The sequence below is a fragment of the Pieris rapae genome, chromosome 23 (genome assembly GCF_905147795.1).
Source record: "Pieris rapae chromosome 23, ilPieRapa1.1, whole genome shotgun sequence".
NCBI lineage: Eukaryota > Metazoa > Arthropoda > Insecta > Lepidoptera > Pieridae > Pieris > Pieris rapae.
In genome coordinates this window covers 3,674,965-3,694,988 of record NC_059531.1, presented here as the reverse complement: position 1 = coordinate 3,694,988, position 20,024 = coordinate 3,674,965, and the positions used below count along the sequence as shown (strand labels likewise).

The 20,024-nt window shown below is 33.2% G+C and overlaps 2 protein-coding genes across 4 annotated transcripts; one reads left to right on the top strand and one right to left on the bottom strand.

Annotated features, from left to right (window-relative positions):
- The first annotated feature begins 5,343 nt into the window (after nt 1-5,343).
- On the top strand, nt 5,344-10,021 carry LOC110996431 (E3 ubiquitin-protein ligase RNF168). 2 transcript variants are annotated; one of them, XM_022264084.2, is made up of 8 exons: nt 5,344-5,713; nt 5,954-6,083; nt 6,232-6,450; nt 6,624-6,798; nt 7,461-7,678; nt 8,588-8,780; nt 9,263-9,574; nt 9,647-10,021. In XM_022264084.2, the coding sequence occupies exons 1-8, from the start codon at nt 5,371-5,373 to the stop codon at nt 9,806-9,808; spliced, it is 1,752 nt and encodes a 583-aa protein (XP_022119776.2). In that variant the 5' UTR covers nt 5,344-5,370; the 3' UTR covers nt 9,809-10,021. The 2 variants fall into 2 exon arrangements, with proteins under 2 accessions (XP_022119776.2, XP_022119775.2); XM_022264083.2 differs by having other exon boundaries at nt 9,263-10,021.
- Nucleotides 10,022-11,738: 1,717 nt separating this feature from the next.
- On the bottom strand, nt 11,739-14,512 carry LOC110996428 (TAR DNA-binding protein 43-like). Of its 2 annotated transcripts, none has more exons than XM_045633411.1 (3): nt 12,906-14,512; nt 12,137-12,204; nt 11,739-11,934 (listed from the first exon to the last, which is right to left on the bottom strand). In XM_045633411.1, the coding sequence occupies exon 1, from the start codon at nt 14,233-14,235 to the stop codon at nt 12,907-12,909; it is 1,329 nt and encodes a 442-aa protein (XP_045489367.1). In that variant the 5' UTR covers nt 14,236-14,512; the 3' UTR covers nt 11,739-11,934; nt 12,137-12,204; nt 12,906. The 2 variants fall into 2 exon arrangements, with proteins under 2 accessions (XP_045489367.1, XP_045489368.1); XM_045633412.1 differs by having other exon boundaries at nt 11,739-11,816.
- Between the last annotated feature and the right edge of the window lie 5,512 nt (nt 14,513-20,024).

Below are 20,024 nucleotides of genomic sequence, written 5' to 3'. Positions count from 1 at the left end.
TCAAATATACAGATATATAATATTGTAGTGATACTATAACAATTCAAAAGAGGATTAATATGACGGTTTTACATAAAATAAAACCGATATTATGTGCCGAGAAGGAAAACATACAGCATTGTATATTGAAGAAGCAATGTATACTTAGCCATGAAGTGCGATACATACCGACTGAAATAGTTGCTCTTAAATACAATAGTTGGCGCTGTAATCGCCTCAACTTCATACTTATCTTTACCAGCTAGGACGTTGTCATTTCCATCGTCATAGAGTCTTCACCAGGAAGAACTTCCTACAATGCTATGCAATGTAAAACCGTCATATTGATGTGCCTCCGGAAAACATACAGCATTGTATATTGAAGACGTGTTTGTTATCTGCTGGTGAAAGTGTAAAACACAACGCTATGATGATTATGAAGAATGAAAGTCGGGGTTCTAGTTAAAACCGTTATTTTTTACTTAATTATTTTATTTACTTGCCAATATTCTTAATGAAACCATAAGTACAATTATTACTAAACCATAACTATTTTCATTAAGATTTAAAATTAACATAGTAATATAGACTTCCTATAATGAAATAAAGGTAATAAAGTCTTTATTCATTTAAGTACAACTTAAATGAATATTCAGGTATTTCTATAATTCGATGGTTGTGGAAATGTATTAAAGAACAAAGTACAGATTTCTCTACGAGAGTATCACGCGGAAGTAATGATTAAGCAATGTATTTGAAGATTACCAATTACCCCGAGCTAAAATTTCATCTATTGGTTGAATTTTCGACCCAACCCAAATAAGCTCTACAACTCCCTGGAGATGCATTGATTCCACTATCTTTAAGAACCGTGTGCACCCAATTATGGTTCGCGAAACAACTTTTATTTTGCTGTTGATTGATTAATGAAAATTAATCTAAAATTGAAAATAATAAAAAGATTGTTCAAATTTTTTACTTGAGATCTTCTTGTATTACTCAAAGGTCTTTGGAGTCTAACTTAAGTAACAGGGCATATGTTTTTATCGTGGTGTTTAGAAAGTTTACATGTTGTACTGGCATCTTGAGTGTGTATCTGTCTTAGATCCGAATGCCGGTGTCAAATAAATGTTATCACCATCATCCACGAAATGCTTGGCAGCAGGCTAATTTCCAATAAAGTAAGATCGTGAACCCTGCGGCACGATGCTAAAAGCAATACAGTGGTTGTTCTGCGAGCCGAATAAATCGAATCAATCGAATAAAGATTAATAGAATCGAATAAAGTGTCCCTAGGAGTGTTGGAAGAAATCCAGTCTAGTACTATTCGCGGATCCCACGTGAAGGATGATTTCATTATTTTTGGTTTAGCTACTCCTATTGTTCTGTCCTACAAGGGGACCGCAAAAAGTTAAAACTAATGATTTAAGAACAAGGATGGTTGCATAGGATAAATTTTCTTTTAGAAAAAGTGACATTAAAATTTTGCAGTATCGGCTGATTGAGGGGATTTTGGGTCCACTCGAGAATTGTCACAACATAAGAGCCATCTTTTTATTGCGGGTAAATAGGTAGGCAAGGTGGAGTGACGCCGACTCTTCAAAAGTAGATCTTTTTCCTGTCAGGACCAGTCTTTTATTTTGGGACCCCACCCACGTTTTAAAACTTTTAGAGTTGAGTAGAGACTTGGAGGCGGGAACACCCATGCTACACGATAATGCCATGTTCTGCTGAAGGCATCTATGTAATTTGTGGATCTCTGCAATTTATTGTTACGTAGTTTCTTACTACTGCAGTCTCCTTTGTTGCAAATAGGTCCATCTCCGGATGTCCCCACTTCCGAAAGATTTTTGCTGTTGATTGGGGAAAAAGGTGCCATACCGCAGGCTATTTTCCCCGTGATAATCTGTCTGCTATGATGTTGTATCTCAATGGCAGGTAATGTGCCGACAGAGTTATGTTGAATTTGTCCGCCAGGTGTAACAATTTGAAGGTTAGTGTTAGTAACCCCATCGATTTCGTTCCCCCTTCTTTTTGAATGTATGCAATCAGAGTTCGGTTGTCCGATTGTATTAACACGTGTGTGTTTTGTAATTGTTTTACAATTATTTTTATTGCGGGTATTACTGCATATAGTTATTTTTTGTTGCAGTGCCACCTTTTCTGTTGTTATGGCCATTTTCCTGACATAAGGTTCCCGTCTAGATGTGCTCCCCAACCCCAATCCGAAGTGTCCGCCGCTAGGAAGTGGGTTGCAGGTTCTTTGTGTATAGGCGTCGTCTGGTGAGTAGCTCCGAGCCACCACATCAGTTCCTGCCTTACAATCTGAGGCAGCAGCTGGCATCGACGAGGTCGCATCTTGTTGAATTGTCGCAGAAAGATCTGTACCTGGCGACAATGAAGCCTCCCGCGGGGCACGACAGTTTGCAAAGTTTAGTTGCCCTAACAGACTTTGTAACTGGCGGAGGTTGATGCGACTTTTTGACAGCGTCTGTTCTATTGTATTGTTTATGCGCTGTATTTTTACCTTGGGTAGAGACATCACACTGTTCGTAGTATTCCAGGGAATAACAAGGTATTTTAAATTTTGGGTTAGTACCAATACGGATTGTTGGTATTTGATTTTCCAACCCAGGTGTTCCAAGGGTCTCACGGCCTCCGCGGCCTGAGAACCTAACTTGGAGTGGTCTTGGTAGACCAGAAGGTAGTCGTCTAGTAAGACTAGCACTCGACATCCCTTAGCACGTAAGGTCTCAGCGACCTAACATGATACTGCAGAGAAAAGGTGTGGTGCTGACGCTAGCACCAAAGGAAAGCATGTTATTTCGTATAACTGCCCTTTGTAGCTGATTCTTAATAAAGTTCGGTGTGATCTCGCTGCTGGTAGATTGAAATAGGCTTGTGATAAATCTATTTTTATCATCCAGTCCCCTGGTTGAATAAAGTTGCTGTCGCTTTTCTTCCGAAGAAACATTTTGGATATAAAACTGGGAGTTTTTTTAAGAACTGTTTGTTAGATACCTTGATTCAAAAGTTCTTTCGGTTCGGTTGCGTATTGATTTATGATTCGATTTATTGGCATTAACAAAGGCGGCTTCTTGTACAGAGGTATGCGGAATCCTATTATTGCAGATATTACAAATTTGTTGCCTGCCAACGTTTTTTGAAAAGTTAAGCAACCTCCGTTGAATTGTGTTGGATAGTCATTTTTTCCCTTCTTTGTTAGGAAATTGGTATTTTTAAGTTGTTTATGACTATCGCTTTTCCTGTTAAACGTTCGCTTCGTTTGTTGTTTTTTGTGGGTATCACGAAAATTATTTTTTTCATTTTGTGCCTGGGGTTTATATATAGTATGCTGTCGATTCTTTGTATCTAGGTTTAAAAAGCTCTCTTACTATTTGAGGTTGCGGTGGGGATAACCAGAATTGTGGCCCACCGAGGGATTGTACGAGGGACGCGAGTTTATTTTTGTCAATTTAAAATTCCTCGCCAGGAGGTATGTTACTAAGCGCAATTTGAATACTTTTGTCCGAAATCTCGCTTTTTTATCTTTTACGCCTAGTTTCTATACATTCCGCTCGTTTGCCGCATACAATTTGCAGAGTTTGTTAATGCAATTTGTGAGAAGGTAATTCACTATTTCGGTTAAATTTAAAATTATGTTTAAATAATTATAAGTTAAAATACAATAATACATAACTTCAATCCGTTAAGAAAGTGTTTTTCTTTAAATGTGTAAAAGTTATGCTAATAAAGGCAATACTAGGTGATTCACTACCAAAAATATCGGATATTTTTGTGAAAAGAATATGTATCGGATTACAAAAGCCTGCAGAAGCCAGAATGTCTACTAAGGCTTTTTGTATCTAATATATTGCCACGTGGGACTATTAAAATGTTGGACTTTTATAAACTGACGTAATCGTTTTTCATCAATGTTTATGCTACCTACCCCCAAGACCAAAGTTTTCGATTTTTTATTCGACGGACTAATTAAAAAATCGCTATCGTAGTTCGTCGGTTGGTGAGTAGCCTCGTCATTGGACGCACTGGCATTGACATTTGGCACATATTGTTGATGCATTATAGAGTTTGTAAGGAAACTCACCTGATTACATAACGCGTCGATCCGGGGATCGACCGTTACCTGTGGTATTCGTTTCCTTTTCTTTCGTGGCGGTTCCACGCGCTCCGAGTCGCTATCAGACGCACTGCTGGTGCACGTGGAGTCCTCTTTGTCTTGCTATTGACCTTGCTCGACACTTTTTAGACTACCTACCTGGTCGGCCCCGGTGGCGGCCTGATCGGCATCGTGAGTCGGCGCGGAGTTCGTGACGCACGTGTAATGTATATATTAAACGGTTTGCTAATAATTAACACCAAGAAGGTCTATAATAATAGTTGACTATGCACTGATTTTTGTTAATATTGAGTCGTTTCGACCGCACGCGGCGAAAGTACACAACGCTATGTCGATGATGGAAATGACAACGTCCTAGCTGGTAAAGATAAGTATGAAGTTGAGGCGATTACAGCGCCAACTATTGTATTTAAGAGGAACTATTTCAGTCGGTATGTATCGCACTTCATGGCTAAGTATACATTGCTTCTTCAATATACAATGCTGTATGTTTTCCGGAGGCACATCAATATAGAAATTACGCTAAAATAGCAAATGTAGAAATAAAATTTATAATATACTAACAGACTCGGCCAAGCGTTGCTGTGGCTAAGGTTTTTGTTATATTACATAGTAGTAAACTATTCAAGGGAAACAGTAGGAGAACTTATGTGAAAGGTTGGTAATTTTAACACAGCGCCATCTGTTAGAATTGTATCAAATAATAAACAAATAATTTGCAATAAAATCAAATTGCGACTATAATTTGAGATTTAAACTATCCTATCTCTCAAGTTGGATCGAACTGCACATGGTGTGCGAATTTTATTATAATCGGTTAAGTGGTTTAGGAGTCCATTGAGGGCAAACATTATGACACGAGATTTATATATATTAAGATTACGTTAATCCTTTATTTTTTCAAGCATACTAATGAGATAAAATTAAGATTTTCAAGTTTTATTTTAAGTAGATTTCTACCGGGCTCAATGCCCGGAATTTGTTTATTAATGATGAAAAAGACTTTGATGCTGCTGCACAAAAAATTGCAATATTTATCAATAGTTTTTCATCTAATTTACATAAAATAAGCAACTTAGAATAGATTTAATATAAATTTCAAATTCTATCCTATTATACAACACACACTATCTATGGACTAGTTAAATTCAGTTAACTGTCAATTGTACTGACGTATTCTAAACTTGTCTGACTTCAAAATTCAAAAGAGGCCGAATTTTTGAAAAAAGAAAAAAAAAACAAAGTCGAAAATGGCCGCCAAGTCAAAGAAGCGGTTGTCTAGAAATGAAAATAAACTAAACAAATTAGATAAATTGGAAATTAAGGATGTGATTTGTTCGATTTGCCAATCAATTTTAATAGAACCAGTAACATTACCGTGTTATCATGACTTTTGTGAAAATTGTTTTAACGGCAGTATAGAAAATAATGCTTTGTGTTGTCCGTTGTGTCGACTACGAATTGGTTCCTGGGTTAGAAAAGCAACAAAACAAAAAAGCTTGGTGAACATTCAATTGTGGAATTGTATACAAAACAAATTCTCTCAAGAAGTCCACAAAAAATTGAACGGAGAAGACATAGCACTGTCACCAGGTTTACATCTTATAATTTATTTCCATTGTTTTGAAAAATAAACCTTTCGAAATAGATTTGAAAACCCCATATATATTGTGTAAATTTTCATTACTTGCTGCATATTTACTATTATATTTATGAAAAACTAAACACTTGTTTTGATGTATGATTTACATATACTGTTATTAATCTATCATAAGTGAACAGCTCCATCACAATTTCTCAAGTCTATTAGCAAATTATTGTTTATGATTTCAGAACAAATATTGCCTCGATTAAGCAAACCCGGTGAAATTAGATCAGAATATGAAGCAGAACTAGAAAGATTAAGAGCTGAAAGGTTGAAACTTGAGCAGGACCATTTTCAAGAGACTGTGGTTTTAATAAAGTAATTTAACCATTATTATATATTTATTTTATTATTATTATATTAACCATTATTTTATTTGTAAACCATTATTATATATTATACATCTTAAACTATAAAAAACTTTTAAATCATAAGCTTGGTAATTTAATTTTTTATATTATTATAGGAAATTAAAAGAAGAAGAGGAACAAACTCATAAAAAATATATTGAGAGCTTAAAAACAGATGAAATGTTGGCCAAGAAATTACAACAGGACCATACTGAACGTTTGAAAAATGTTCAACCAAGTAAAATTACCAAGAAAGAGAAAGCTCCAAAGAAATCTAGACTCAAAGCCGCAACTATTGACTGTTATTTATCTAAGCTTAGACCTCATCATAAAACGTAAGTGCTCTTTAAAGTTATGTGAAATGCCTTGAGGTCTTATGTCCCTCTAAGACACTGCCCAGTTTTGAAGACCATGATTGCTGAAAGCAGTCTTAACTTTTGCAAAAAAATTATGTATGTTTGTTAAAAAATTTATTTCATCAAATGTGCTCATTTAAATTTGTTTTCAGTACATTGGATGATACAAGCACTAATAATACTATTTCTAAAAAAATATCAATAAAGTCAGCCAATAAGGGACAATGTAAGGAAACAAATGAAATGTCTGAAAATTTAAATAATGGTGTACATAATCAAACCAAACAGGAATCAATTAAAGAAAATGAAAAAGAAGTGGGACCTAAGGTGGGTTTCATATTTTATACTTATAAGAAAATATTATGTTGTAGTTTATCAATGAAAAATCTTTACAAGCCTATGTTTATACACTTCATTTATATTTAATCAAAAGTAATTTTTGGATAAATAAAATGTAGTGAATAGAACACTAAAAGGACTTTAATCTTCCTTAAAAATACCTGACGAAAACTGGCAAACTTTAAAAATCAACTTAACTTAGGTTTCATTAACATTTCATGTTCGGGAACAATGTAATGAGGTAATAACTCTTAAAACATATATGGAATCGGGTATAAACCATAGTTTCTAAATTATTCGGTTGTAGATTAGTAGAATTGGCTGAGAGTAGTGTTGGCCTTGTTGCTTCAGTGTGCGACTCTCATACCTGAGGTTGTAGGTTTGATCCCGGCTGTGCACCAATGGACTTTCTATATTTAACATTTGTTCGAATGGTGAAAGAAAACATTGTGTGGAAACTGACATGTCTTAGACTGAAAAAGTCGACGGCGTGTCAAGCACTGGAGGCTGATCACCTACTTGCCTATTAAATTTAAAAATAATCATGAAACAGGTTCAGAAATCTGAGGCCAAGACCTAAAGAAAGTAGCGCCAGTAGTTTTAGATTAGTAGAATTAATAAAAATATTTTATTTTAATTTACATTTGTAGAATCCTAACAGTGCTGACACTGAAAGAAACAACAAAATTATTACTAAGCCAAGAAATAACATGCAGTCGTTGTTGGTCTCCTTACCGTTGCCATCGGCTGGAATACTTCAGCACAAAAACAGTACTATAGATAATAGAAACATTGAAACAGGCAGTGTGGACTCCATGCAACAAGAATTGTGTTATTTTAAACCCATTGATGCAACTAGTTCAACCAGGTATGTATCTATGTATGTATATACATTGCGCGTTTTTTCAGCTGTGGTCAAAATCTATCGTTAAAATTACATAATCATGTAGAACACACACGTGTCAACACCGTCATACACCATTGTTTAATTTACATTTACTCTTCATTGTTCTAAATAAGGGAGCGTTCAAGTTACGTGACGCAATATTTGGAGATTCTTGCCCCCCCCCCCCCCCCCCATGTAACGCGCCGTAACGTATTCATGTACCCAATAGTAAACGTTTCGTTACTACCCAGTGACTCATTAAACCTAAAAAAAAAACTAAAAATCTATGCAAAATAATTAACAAAAAAAATTTAAAATAACGCGTTACTATAACTAATATAACATAAAGTAAAATGTAAAGAATAACTTTTTTTAATATATCGTATTAGTCAATATATAGTAAAGCAAAAAATAAAAAACATTACCATGAAAATGATGATCTAACTTACGCCTTATATCTATAATTATACGGTATAAAAAAATTATAGTTTGTTTTTGTTAATTATTTTGCATTTATTGTACTCCACCCTCTGTTGGTGTTTCTTTTTCCTTGTTTCACATTAGGGTTGCCTGAAAGAAATCGCTTGTAAGCGATAAGGCCGCCCGTTGCCTAAAAACTTTTGAAAACTGATTCTTTTATTTTTGTTATGTGTATGTTTTTGAATAAGGTAATAAAGTATAAATAATTCAATCCCCCCCCCCCTCCAAATTCGTTACGTAATAATAATAATAATAATAAAGTCTTTATTCATTTTAAGTTGGTACATCTTTCTTTTCATAGTGTAAGATTTGGGAACCCTTTTAAGTAAATATACCTGTGTTAGGGTTCCCAGCTCTTCCACTAATACTTGAACGCACCCTAACAACCTTTCTTTTTGTTTCTCTTTTCAGTGTCAAGCCTAATCGAGGTCTACCCTTACGCGTACCTGGAGTACGTGTAAATAAGGACTCGAATGTAACATTAAATGGCCCCCCATCTCGAGCGCAATATATTGAAAGACTTTGCCAGCTCCGACAAACATCATTAGCGAAGAAGTTGCCGTCTGCTTTTGTAATAGCATTGAGCTTACTAAAAATGAAAAAGGTACAAAGTCAAAAATCATTTATTCATGTAGGTAACACAATGTACAATTATGAACGTCAAAAAAGTAATATACATTTAATGCTTCTAATTACATTTATTGCCAGTTCTCAAATCAAGAGCGTAGAACGGAAGAGAAGAACTGGCAATAAACTATCCGCCACTCATTTTAATCGCCAAGTTTTTTTGGGCCATGACCTATGTGTAACTTTATAGTCTGTCTAGAGTTTTTTTACAGAAAACTTCTTTAATTTATCCTCAGGTTAATATCTCTTATATTATTTTCTTTCTTATAATTTACATAGCGGTTGTAGTTGGATTGGCTTAAGTTAAAATATTGACATGATTGAATTTATACGTACAAATAAATGTAACTTGATCAATTCAATTGTGATTTCCATTTACCTCCTCTATATCCATAGGAAATATCTATCAAACATCGTCAGTAAACCGACTTTACAGGCAACCGATTTTTTTGTTTACAGGATTCACCAGAAAAGAATACACCCAGTTTAAGATCCAAAAGAAAAAATATCCCCACAAGTCCCGTACCATTAAAAAAAGACAGAAATGTTACCAGAAATAGACAAGCTAATGACGCAGACATGAAATTACCAGAAGACTCTGAAACATTCCTTCGACGCACCAGGTCTATGGGCAGCATTTCCAAAGACAATGAAACGACACCGAAGAAAAGAGTGACCGAACGGAAATCGGAGTCTGAAAAGAAGCCGCGTCTGAGGAGCGACACCAAAAAGTATTCTAAGAAAGATACTTGTTCAACAACTGAAACTAAGGTAAGTGTAGCGGTAAAGAATTTATCCAATCCTCTAGAAGATTGTGGGGTTAAGCATATTTTACAAGAACAGCTCCGTATTGAGAAACTCATCCAGCAAGAGAAATGCGACTATGAGTTGGCGTGCAAGATGGACGCCGAGTGGAATGGGAGGAGGCAGCCCCGACGCGCAGCCACCAAACGACAAGTATCTTTAAATTATGCCCTACGCCCTGCCAAAAAGCTTAAAGTGTAAAACATTCCATTGGCCGAAATATCTCACTTTCCCATAGCACAAATAGATGTTCAAATTCTCTTCAGTGCATATGCGATGCTGTGGAATTGAATTTAATGTTAGACACATTAGTCATTTATTTTACATCTTACATCATTGGCATTGAGTGTCCATGGGCGACGGTATCACTTAACATCAGGTGAGCCTCCTGCCTGTTCTATTAAAAAACAATTACCAGTGAAGGCTTATATTATTTTCAGTTGTTTTACTATATGCTAAACAACAATTATTATTCATATAAAAATAAATTGTTTAAGTTAGAGATTACATCTCAAGAACTAAATTTAATTTAAAAATTCTTTCATCAGTACTAAGCTTCATATGCATATTTTTATGCAGAGGAAACCCTATTTATCTTAAATTAAATTTGAATATTTGATAAGTGCTAATGGGAAGTTGAATTACTACTATTATTTTGTAAATTCTTATAATTTGTATCATAGAGTGCCATTAATAACAGATTTTACTGCATTATAATTCTTGTATAACACAGGATGAATATGACAAATCTAAGTTAACATTGAATCAAAGATCCTTAACACTACCAGTACCAGTTTCATACTTAAATTTGAGTCTAGGATGATATTCAAACTTATCTAGTTACAGCAAACAGATTTCTGGTATTATATATGAGAACATAAGTGACAATGTCCAGTCAAGATCTTAATTGGATATTAAAGGTCTACTTTCTTAGGATTCCTAAATATTTTTTTATACTTTTTGGGCATTAAACTTTCTAGTTAAGTAACACATCTTTAATAATACCACAGATGATCATGAAACTTGTCTGTAATTGTACATTTGTATCCAAGACATATTTTTTAAATTGTTTATGACACTCTGAGTGCAACTTTCACAAGGATTGAAACTTTACTGAAGATAACAATTACCTTCGACTCAGTGTTAACTTGGCTATAAGTACTTGCTACCTTTCTTCCACCGATTTTATTTTCAAAATAGTGTATTTGATAATAATTTATAATAGGTAGGTTCCTATTATGCAATAAGTTGAAATTCTCACCGATTAAACTGTAAGATATTAGTAATACAGTAATATTATATAAGGTTTTAAATAATGTATAAATTGAATGTATATTTACAAAACACTAATGTTTTTCTAAATTTACTCTGATCCAATGTTAAATCTGAACAGAACCTATATTTGTTTCATTACTTTGAATTCTATTCATTGTATGAACATGTGTTTTACAATTAATAGCAGAGTTGCTTTAACAGTTATGCAGTCATTGTTGATTTTTTATTAGACAGTTACTTACTAATGGAAATTTTGATTTCAAATCAAAACACTTGTGTAATTCTAAACAAATAGAATTGACTATTCCATTGATCCTGTGAATGGTTTTAATTTCATAAATTGTATCCAATATTCCAAATCAAATCTTAAACCATCATTTAAACAAATTGTTTTTATAGTATAAAAAATATTGTTAAAACACACCTATTATATATGCTACCTATAGAATTAAGGGTGTACATATATTGGCTGAGTTGATGCCTGGTAAAGGGTATGTCCTAGGTTTAAATATAATGCCTACTATACAATCACATCATAAATATTATTTGATGCTGATAACCTCATGAATAGTATGATCTCTAATTAAAAATCTGGTCAATTATCTTTTGTATGTTCTGAACATTAAAAACTTTTAGTATGTATGTAATGAGTAAAATACTTTGAAATGTATAGAGTGAATGCAATGCATGAGTTTAATTGAAATATTTTTGTAAAGGCTTGCTGTGATATACCACAAGTGGTGATAAATTAGTCCCTATGTAATTGTTAGTCAACATTTGTTTTAGAATTTCATTTTTTTTGGGCGAATTTAATTTGTTTTAGCTGTAAAATACATGAATATGTAAATAAAAAAGATTTAATAGAAAAATAGTTTTTATTATTAAATTTATATCTGCTATCTTATGTCATCTCACTGTCATCCTAGCGTGTTACCTGTAACAAAAACATCTTATGTATAATGAAAATAACAATATATTACAACTCACCTATTTTTCTTGTAAAGTTTCACCAGATTTATTGAGATTCTTTGGTGAAGACTGTACAGTTCAATCTGAAAAAAAAAACAATGACATCAAAATTTTGCATAGAACCACTCATGCTTTTATACTGAATATTTTTGTTTGTTCTGCTTTTGTTAAGCAACAGATTTCTTGATAGCTATTCAAATATCAATCTTATGAGAATAGCATGAGTGATTCAGACCAATTTTTTATTGATTAAAGTATTAAGATGAGATAACAAAAAATACCAACCTTTATACCACACAAGACATCTTGAAGGGTCACTGATAAGTTAAATCCTTATTTAGGAGCTCCAATGTCTGAAATATATTGTAGTACATTTAAGAAAATATTTTCAAAAAATATCACAACATTTCAAATCTCACTCAATACAAATTTCACCTGTACCACAGATTTGTGTAACAGATTTTCAATCTGGTTGATTTATAATATGAATAAAAAATACAAATGGCGTTACACTTTTCATGGCTTTGCCAATCTACTTGACTTTCAAACATACATATTTACACTACAGACAGCTAACAATTAAATTACAAATCAAATTACACACAATAATTAACCATATCATACCCAAAATACACACTCACCACTGAGAATAGGCAGCCTTAATTAGTTTTATCTTCAGGAGATTCCACATCACACATTCAGACACCAAGGCATCTGCTTCATGTTATATTACCTTTCCTCGCTACACACATACTTAATAATTAATGAGCTTCTAACAAAGTATTGAAAGAAATAGTCACTTAAGAATCAAACATACTTCTCAGCAAAATATTAACAATCACATAATTAAAACATCCATCGCTAATTACACATACTTTATTTCTCGCACCACACCACTGCATAATAAACACACTCTTAGATCAAACTTACAACTACTACAAGTTATTATGGGGTAATCTTAAACAGTGCTATAGAGAAAAGTATAAAATTATATCATTGTACCTAGACACATGTTCTTTCTTCACAGTTTTGGCCATGATATTTGGTGCCTCACCTTATGTTTGAGGTTTGTTGTTCCATCCACTGTTAGAGCCCGCTGGCCCAGAGCCATTACCACCCCAACCTTGCCCATTTGACCAATTTCCTTGGTTCCAATTGCCATTTTTATTACCATTCCAATTAGGGTTGCCTTGATTCCATGATGGTGGTGGTCCATTTTGGTTCCAATTTGGATTATTATTCCAGTTTTTACCTGAGTTACTGTTCTGGGGAGGACCATTTTGGCCCCAATTATTTGGCCCAGAATTATTAGGACCCAAAAACCCACTCCAACCAGCCTGATTTAAGGCAGCCGCTACAAGGCTTATTGGTAAATTAAAATTGGGTTGTGGTCCACCTCCATTAGGATTTATACCCAAGTTTTGCATATTCAAAGAATCAATGTTACTGCTTCCTCCATTGTTGGTTGATCCACCGGAGGGGCCTGAATGATTTCCATCCCAACTATTGGATCCATATTGTTCCTCTTTCCAGGTTGGATTATTTTTATTTTTAATTTTAGGTGCTGCACTAGAAACTGATACAGAAGCTCCTTTAATAACATGATCCTCCCCACAAAGACTCTGCGCTACTTCTGGATCCAAGAAAGTTACAAATCCAAAAGCTCTAAAAGGTCTTGGAACAAAAACATCTGTAACCTCTCCGAATTTAGAAAAATATTCTCTGAGATCATCTGCTGTCATGTCTTCAGTGCACCTGCCCACGAATACTTTACAGGGCATTTGCGGTACAACACCTTCTTTAGAGTTAGGAATACGCACATCTACCCATCGACCATCAATATTATGTCTTTGAGCTAGTGCTCTCATTTGAGATGCATAAGTAGCAAAACGAATAAAACCAAAGCCTTTGAATGATCCATTCTTATCTTTTTTTAATTGCACCATTACAACTTCGCCAAATTGCTCAAAGTATTGCTTAATAGATTCTTCAGTAGATTTCCAAGGCAATCCCAAACATATTAAGTCAGAACATATGAGTTTTTTTTCTAATCGTTTGGTCTTAGCCGCAGAATTTTCTGGTGACACATCTTCCATTTTCCGTTTATTTTCTTTGGGAAAAACACAGGTGTAAAGGTGCTTACCCCATCCAGCTTCTGTGGGTGGATGCAGCTTGCCATCGCTGAGACGTAAACCTCGAACACATTTGTTTTCAGGATTGCGAAATTTAAGTCCACACGCCCCAGGAAACTGTGCAACTAATGTTGATAGTAAAAGTGTTCCATTTAATTCACAAGGAATTTCCACCGCATTAGACTCATCTTCATCCTCACTTACTTTTATGTATTGAAATAAATCATCATTATAGCTCTCCTTGTTATTCATAATTGTGGCAAAAATGGGTTATTTCTGTATATATTTTAATTTACATAAACGTTACTTCCATAACACTTTACCATAAAAAAATTTCAACTGATGACACAAACCGGTTTTCACTACTATAATGTTATTATTTTAGTTCCATGAAATATCAATAATCAGTATGCTTTTAATAATAATTCTTTATTCAATTCAAAATGGCGCTTGGTTGGATAGTCACATTAGACGGTATGCGCCATTCGGATGCATGATTTTTGGATTGTCAACTGTACTTGTCAATGACTAAAACTGAAACAATTTTTTGTTTCTTTTTCTGTTTATGATTACGTTATTTATTGACTATGCAGTCTGCAGATTTAACTATGGATATTATTTACTAATCTGTAAATTTTGTGGCGGCATGTTCAAAATGTGGTATTGATATTTACAATTATTATGGGCATATGGGTTTCGGTTTAGGCTAGAATTGCACATTTCAAAATATAGTATTACTAATCTTAATTCTTATGTATTCGAAGGATTTTCAAATGTATATATTAAGCTGCACGGAAATAAACAAACGGCCTATAGTCGACTGCGCGGCCGGGATCGACAATCCTCAAGGCTTTAGCGAGAATGTGTTATTACAATGTGTTATATTAAAATATGGAACTATTTATACTAACTCTTATCAATGTTTAATTACTATAACAGAAACAAATCTAGATGATTCTGATTTTTTTTCAAAACCATCTTTAAATTTTACACTATATCCAGATCATGAAAGCAGCTATATTGAAGATTTTTTAGGCCGTTATGTATATTTGAGTTGTGTCTTTGCCACCCTCCACCCTAGAAAAATTGTATATAAACTGGATTGATGATGTATATATATTATATTATATTGCTAAAGATTTAAAATATATATTATTTTTGACGGAGATTACATTTTTATAGCTGCCTATAAATATGTCTAATGCGTATTAACTGCTTTTTGCTGAATTTAGCTTACATCAGTTTAATAAAATATTTTAATAAAAAAGAGGGATCAGATGCATTCCTTATTGGTGAAAAATTATACAAATCTTGAGTCACGATAAATTGATAAGCAGTATCAGTAAGATCAGGCTTATTTTGATTTTTGCGAAGCGTTTGATATAATTCTGCACAAGTTGACCACAACTGTTAAGATATATGTTAAATTATGACAATATTTCTCGCAGCCATATCAAACATAGTTCTGGTATTATGCAGGGTTCACGTCTAGGAACGTTGTTGTTGATTATTTGATTAACGAATGGAAAAAGTTATTAAATCTTTCAAAGTCCTATTATTTGCTGACCTATGACAAGTGATTACTTTTCGTGCCTCTCCTAATAAACTACCTGTGACTATAGGAATCTAAAGTTTTTTCGTTTCCGGAGCATATTCGGTCTATTACAGATGCTGCAATTGGGAGGTACGAGTTTCTCGTGTAAAATTCAGTTTCTGTCGGACACTGCCATTAGGGTGCTCATGCATCGTTCGTAAGATAAAAATGAAAACAGCTGCGTGATATGGTCATCTGGTCTCTTCATGAAAAATAGAAAGAAACCCCTCAGAATCTTACATAAGATAAAGTACTAAAATAAAAAAATAAAAAATACGTTTATTTTGGAACATAAGATCATCATGGTATCACTTATTCCACGTCATTAAATTCGAGCCTGTTGGCATCCCTACTCATCGGCAAAGAAGACAGAGGGTGTTTGCCGAACAATTCTACAATATTTAAAACTAATATAGCAAATTAATTAGAAGTAGCCTGCCCAGCACATGTCCCAGGACCTTTTATCAACTAGATAATCAATAACTTTATAGTAAGCCTTTTTACACAGCTTTTCTTTAATACATTTCTTAAATTTAATAAAAAGGCGGAGATAAAAGAGCCTCTGGGATTTTATTAAAGAAGTATCCCTTTAGCATAGAACTAGAAATAACATCTAAAACTTTGTGGGGGTTTTATGTAGGTTAAATCAAGTTTTGTTTGAAGATGAGTAACTACGGAAATCGTATACTTGCTAGAAGAGATTGAGATTGTACGTTTCAGACAACTATCGCCGCAGCTTGAAACATACTTTTTACTCTGTATTCTTCTCATACAGTTCAGCGTCAGCAAGCTGTCATTCTTGCTTTTTTATCTCCCATTCCCTACTTGCTCTCATAGCTGAATAGTTTTGAAGATTATTCGCCGGATAGTGACTTATTTGTTAAAATATAAGTTGTCTATAATTTATCCTGTATATTCTATGGTAAATTTCGCGCCTTTCTAGAAGTGTTGTAGCATCTCTCTCTGCTCTGTGACTTAATAAAAAGACAGTTTGTTGTACTAGATAACTTTTATTAAAGGCAAATCCACATTTGTAACATTATTTCTGAAACGTATGGAAGCAATATACCTTGATTTAGAAACGTACTTAGATAAAATGAATGTGTAGCAGTTTTCTGGTAAATAATAAAAAAACCATTTTAATTATATAATAGTTTAATAATTTAAGTAAATTAGGCCTATGTAAATATATAAATAATGTTCCTTTTCCTAAAATATTTGTGTGTATAATTTTTTATTTCTACAATATTGATATTACTCCCAACTTATAGATTGTTCAGCTTTAAACAAAGTTGAAGGACGAAGTGGGTCCCCGTCTCTCGATTACCTTGAATCTTGACTTTTACTAGGTGTTTGCATAAAGAGGCTTCGTTTTAAACGATATATGTGTTTATAAGAAATAAAACTACACGTAGACACTTTATCATTACCTAGTAAAGACGGAAACGTGATTAACTCGATAACTATATTCTCAAGTTCATTACATTATGTCGTACTTCCCAGTAAAAGGATTCCCTTTTCTTTAACGTTAATAATAGTTAAATTTTCGCCACCATCTTTGTACGGAAGTTTAAATACATTACTAAAAAACAATCTAAACAGAAAAATATTAAATAAATATCTTTATAATATTGTTGAATTACAATTTACAACACGATGCAAGAAAGGATCAAATATATAAGTCTTTAAGCAATTATTTAAGTTATTATTTAAAAATTAACGTTTTTTTAAGCAATGTCCTCTTAATAAATTGTGATAATAATTCCTATTAAATACATCACAACCAGTAATAAAAAAAGGAAGACAACATTTATTTTCTCTTAGTTTATTTTAGATAAATCAGACATAAATTCGCTCATACATATAAATATTAAAAACAAAAAAAAATATAAACCTTATCTGTATATAAAAGAACCTACTAAAACGAAAATACGGCAATAAATTTAGTTAAATCAAAATAATAAAAACTCAATCAATTTCTGATTTTTTATTCATACAATTTAATGCTAACAAAGAAACGATAAAATTGAATCAATCGTATTACACTTTTATTCGAAGATTTTGCGACATAAATGTAAAAGATGTCCAAAATGTCAACCAGTGAACTTTCAATCTCATCCGCGAACGCAAACAGGTTTCAGCGGTCATCAAACATAAGTATTACTAAATAGGTGTTATGTATACTCAATATGTTAGGTATATAAAATACCACAGTGCTTGTGGGCGTCTCGTCGTATATATATCCACTTTATATAGGGACCCATGGCCATGGCGGCCATTAACCCAGTCCTTAGACTTGTCTGTATGTGCTGTATCAGATTATTTTATAGATATCTAAATGATATGTTAAAACTTTTTTGGATGCAAATTCTAGATTTCTATGCCCGTGGTGAAGGAAGGCATTACTCTCTATTGTTAGTAAGACTAGTAGACTGTCATTATATTTTGTGCCCTTAACAACAATTTTGTTCATGCGAAAATCAAAATTATTTTAAATAAAACTACTTTTATTATTACAATGCGATAAAACTAAGAAGGCTGTAAAACTTATTCCGGAACATTACCAACAGTATATATAAGTACATTTTAATATTTACTATTTATATTGAAAATTTAAGATGATGAACGATGTAATGGTGCTGCGCGATAACAATAGACTATATATTAAATATATTTTATAAATATACATCTACATATTTTCATCCCTCGCTCAACGAATAAGATCGCAATACATCGGAAATGCTGCCAACGTTATGGGTACACTGCCACAGGTTACATAATTAAACATTATTTATATTTTTATTTATATTTTTTTTTAATTTCTCAAATATATTTATTGTTATATTATACATATTTTATGATAGGTAGGTTAAGAAAATTGTAAATAATGCATATTTTAATGTTATGATTATTAATATTTACTTATTATTGACAAATTTGATGATAGGTTCTATGATTTTCATTAAAGAACAGGAGGCAAACCGGCAGGAGCCTCACCTGATGTTAACTTGTCTTTTATCTCTGCCTTTTAATAAATTTAAGAAATGTATTAAAGAAAAGCTGTGTAAAAAGGCTTACTATAAAGTTATTGATTATCTAGTTGATGAAAGGGCCTGGGACTAGTACTGGGCAGGCTAACTCTAATTAATTTGATATATTTGTTTTAAACATTGTTTGATGATTTGCTTTTTTAAAAGAGTACCGAGAGTTTTTTACGCCGGCTTTTTCTCTCGGCCTACACCCTCTGTCTTCTTTGCCGATGCGTAGGGATGCCAACAGGCTCGAATTTAATGACGTGGAATAAGTGATACCTAGATGATCTTATGTTCCAAAATAAACGTATATTATTTTATTTTATTTTAAGTGGGCACTCGCAATGCCAGAGGGCTTGCTCTTAGTGTGTTTGTTTAACAAAGTAAATAATGTTAACTTTCATAGTTTATCAATACATAAATACCGGTAGCTTTTTTAATATTCCATTGCCTTGGGCTGGTTTCCTGTTCGAAAGATATAAGTGAAGGGGCTTTTGCATTGATCCTTTGTTCAAGACATTAAAGTGAAATGTTGCAAAACTGGTATCCGACCTTCAAGATATATGACAACATAGTTTCTATCAAATTACCAATGTTTTATCCTAATTTTGCTCTAACTAACAAAAATCGACACTATAATTGTACTCATGTAACTCAAATACACTCTCTGTTTAATATTGTTTGCCCTGCGATTATAGTTTTTAAAATTTACGAGCGTACTTCTGTATATGTATATGTATTATGTATCTGTGCATTCTTCTTGCCCGCTCTACGCCCTTGACTTGCGAACTGGTAGTAAATGTAAATTTACAATTAATTTAATTTTTTTTTTGACGTTCATAAGTGTACTTGTTTACCTATATGAATAAAGGTATTTTGTTGTTGTTTGTTGTTGTTATAATAAAATATCACATATATATATATATTTTATTCGCCAAACACTGGCACCGTTTTGGACCCCGAATCATTGTCAATAGCATTCTCTTTGGAGGGAACCTTACATTTAAATTCAGTGTTATGCTTTTTTACGTTTTAATAAAACACGTATAAATATTTTATAAATATAAAATATTTATATTTACACTGTGGCTTTTGTATATTAAAAATATACAAAAGCCACAGTGTAGTCAAATATTATTGTACATATCACATAATTTCGTACTCTTCTATTAACCGTTTAAAATATTAAAATCTACAGCTAAGTCGCTAAGCATTCGTGATCCAATTATCTAACAAAGTTTCACCGCTTGGAAGTAGTCGTTCTCATGTTTATTATTCTGACGGCGTTCGTCAAGAAAACGATGGAATTTCGCCGCCGTCCCTCAAGAGGCCACTGACATCTGACCAATTGTCTTTTTTGTTTTACTGCACATTCTATGTAGCATTCTCTACATACTCAGTATGACCGCCTCGTA

Excerpts from the sequence above, each read along its gene's own strand:
- LOC110996431 (XM_022264083.2), top strand. The coding sequence starts at position 5,371 with ATGGCCGCCAAGTCAAAGAAGCGGTTGTCTAGAAATGAAAATAAACTA. Across the intron at positions 6,084-6,231 it reads GAGACTGTGGTTTTAATAAA|GAAATTAAAAGAAGAAGAGG; the intron begins GTAATTTAACCA and ends ATATTATTATAG. Across the intron at positions 7,679-8,587 it reads GATGCAACTAGTTCAACCAG|TGTCAAGCCTAATCGAGGTC; the intron begins GTATGTATCTAT and ends TTCTCTTTTCAG.
- LOC110996428 (XM_045633411.1), bottom strand. The coding sequence starts at position 14,235 with ATGAATAACAAGGAGAGCTATAATGATGATTTATTTCAATACATAAAA.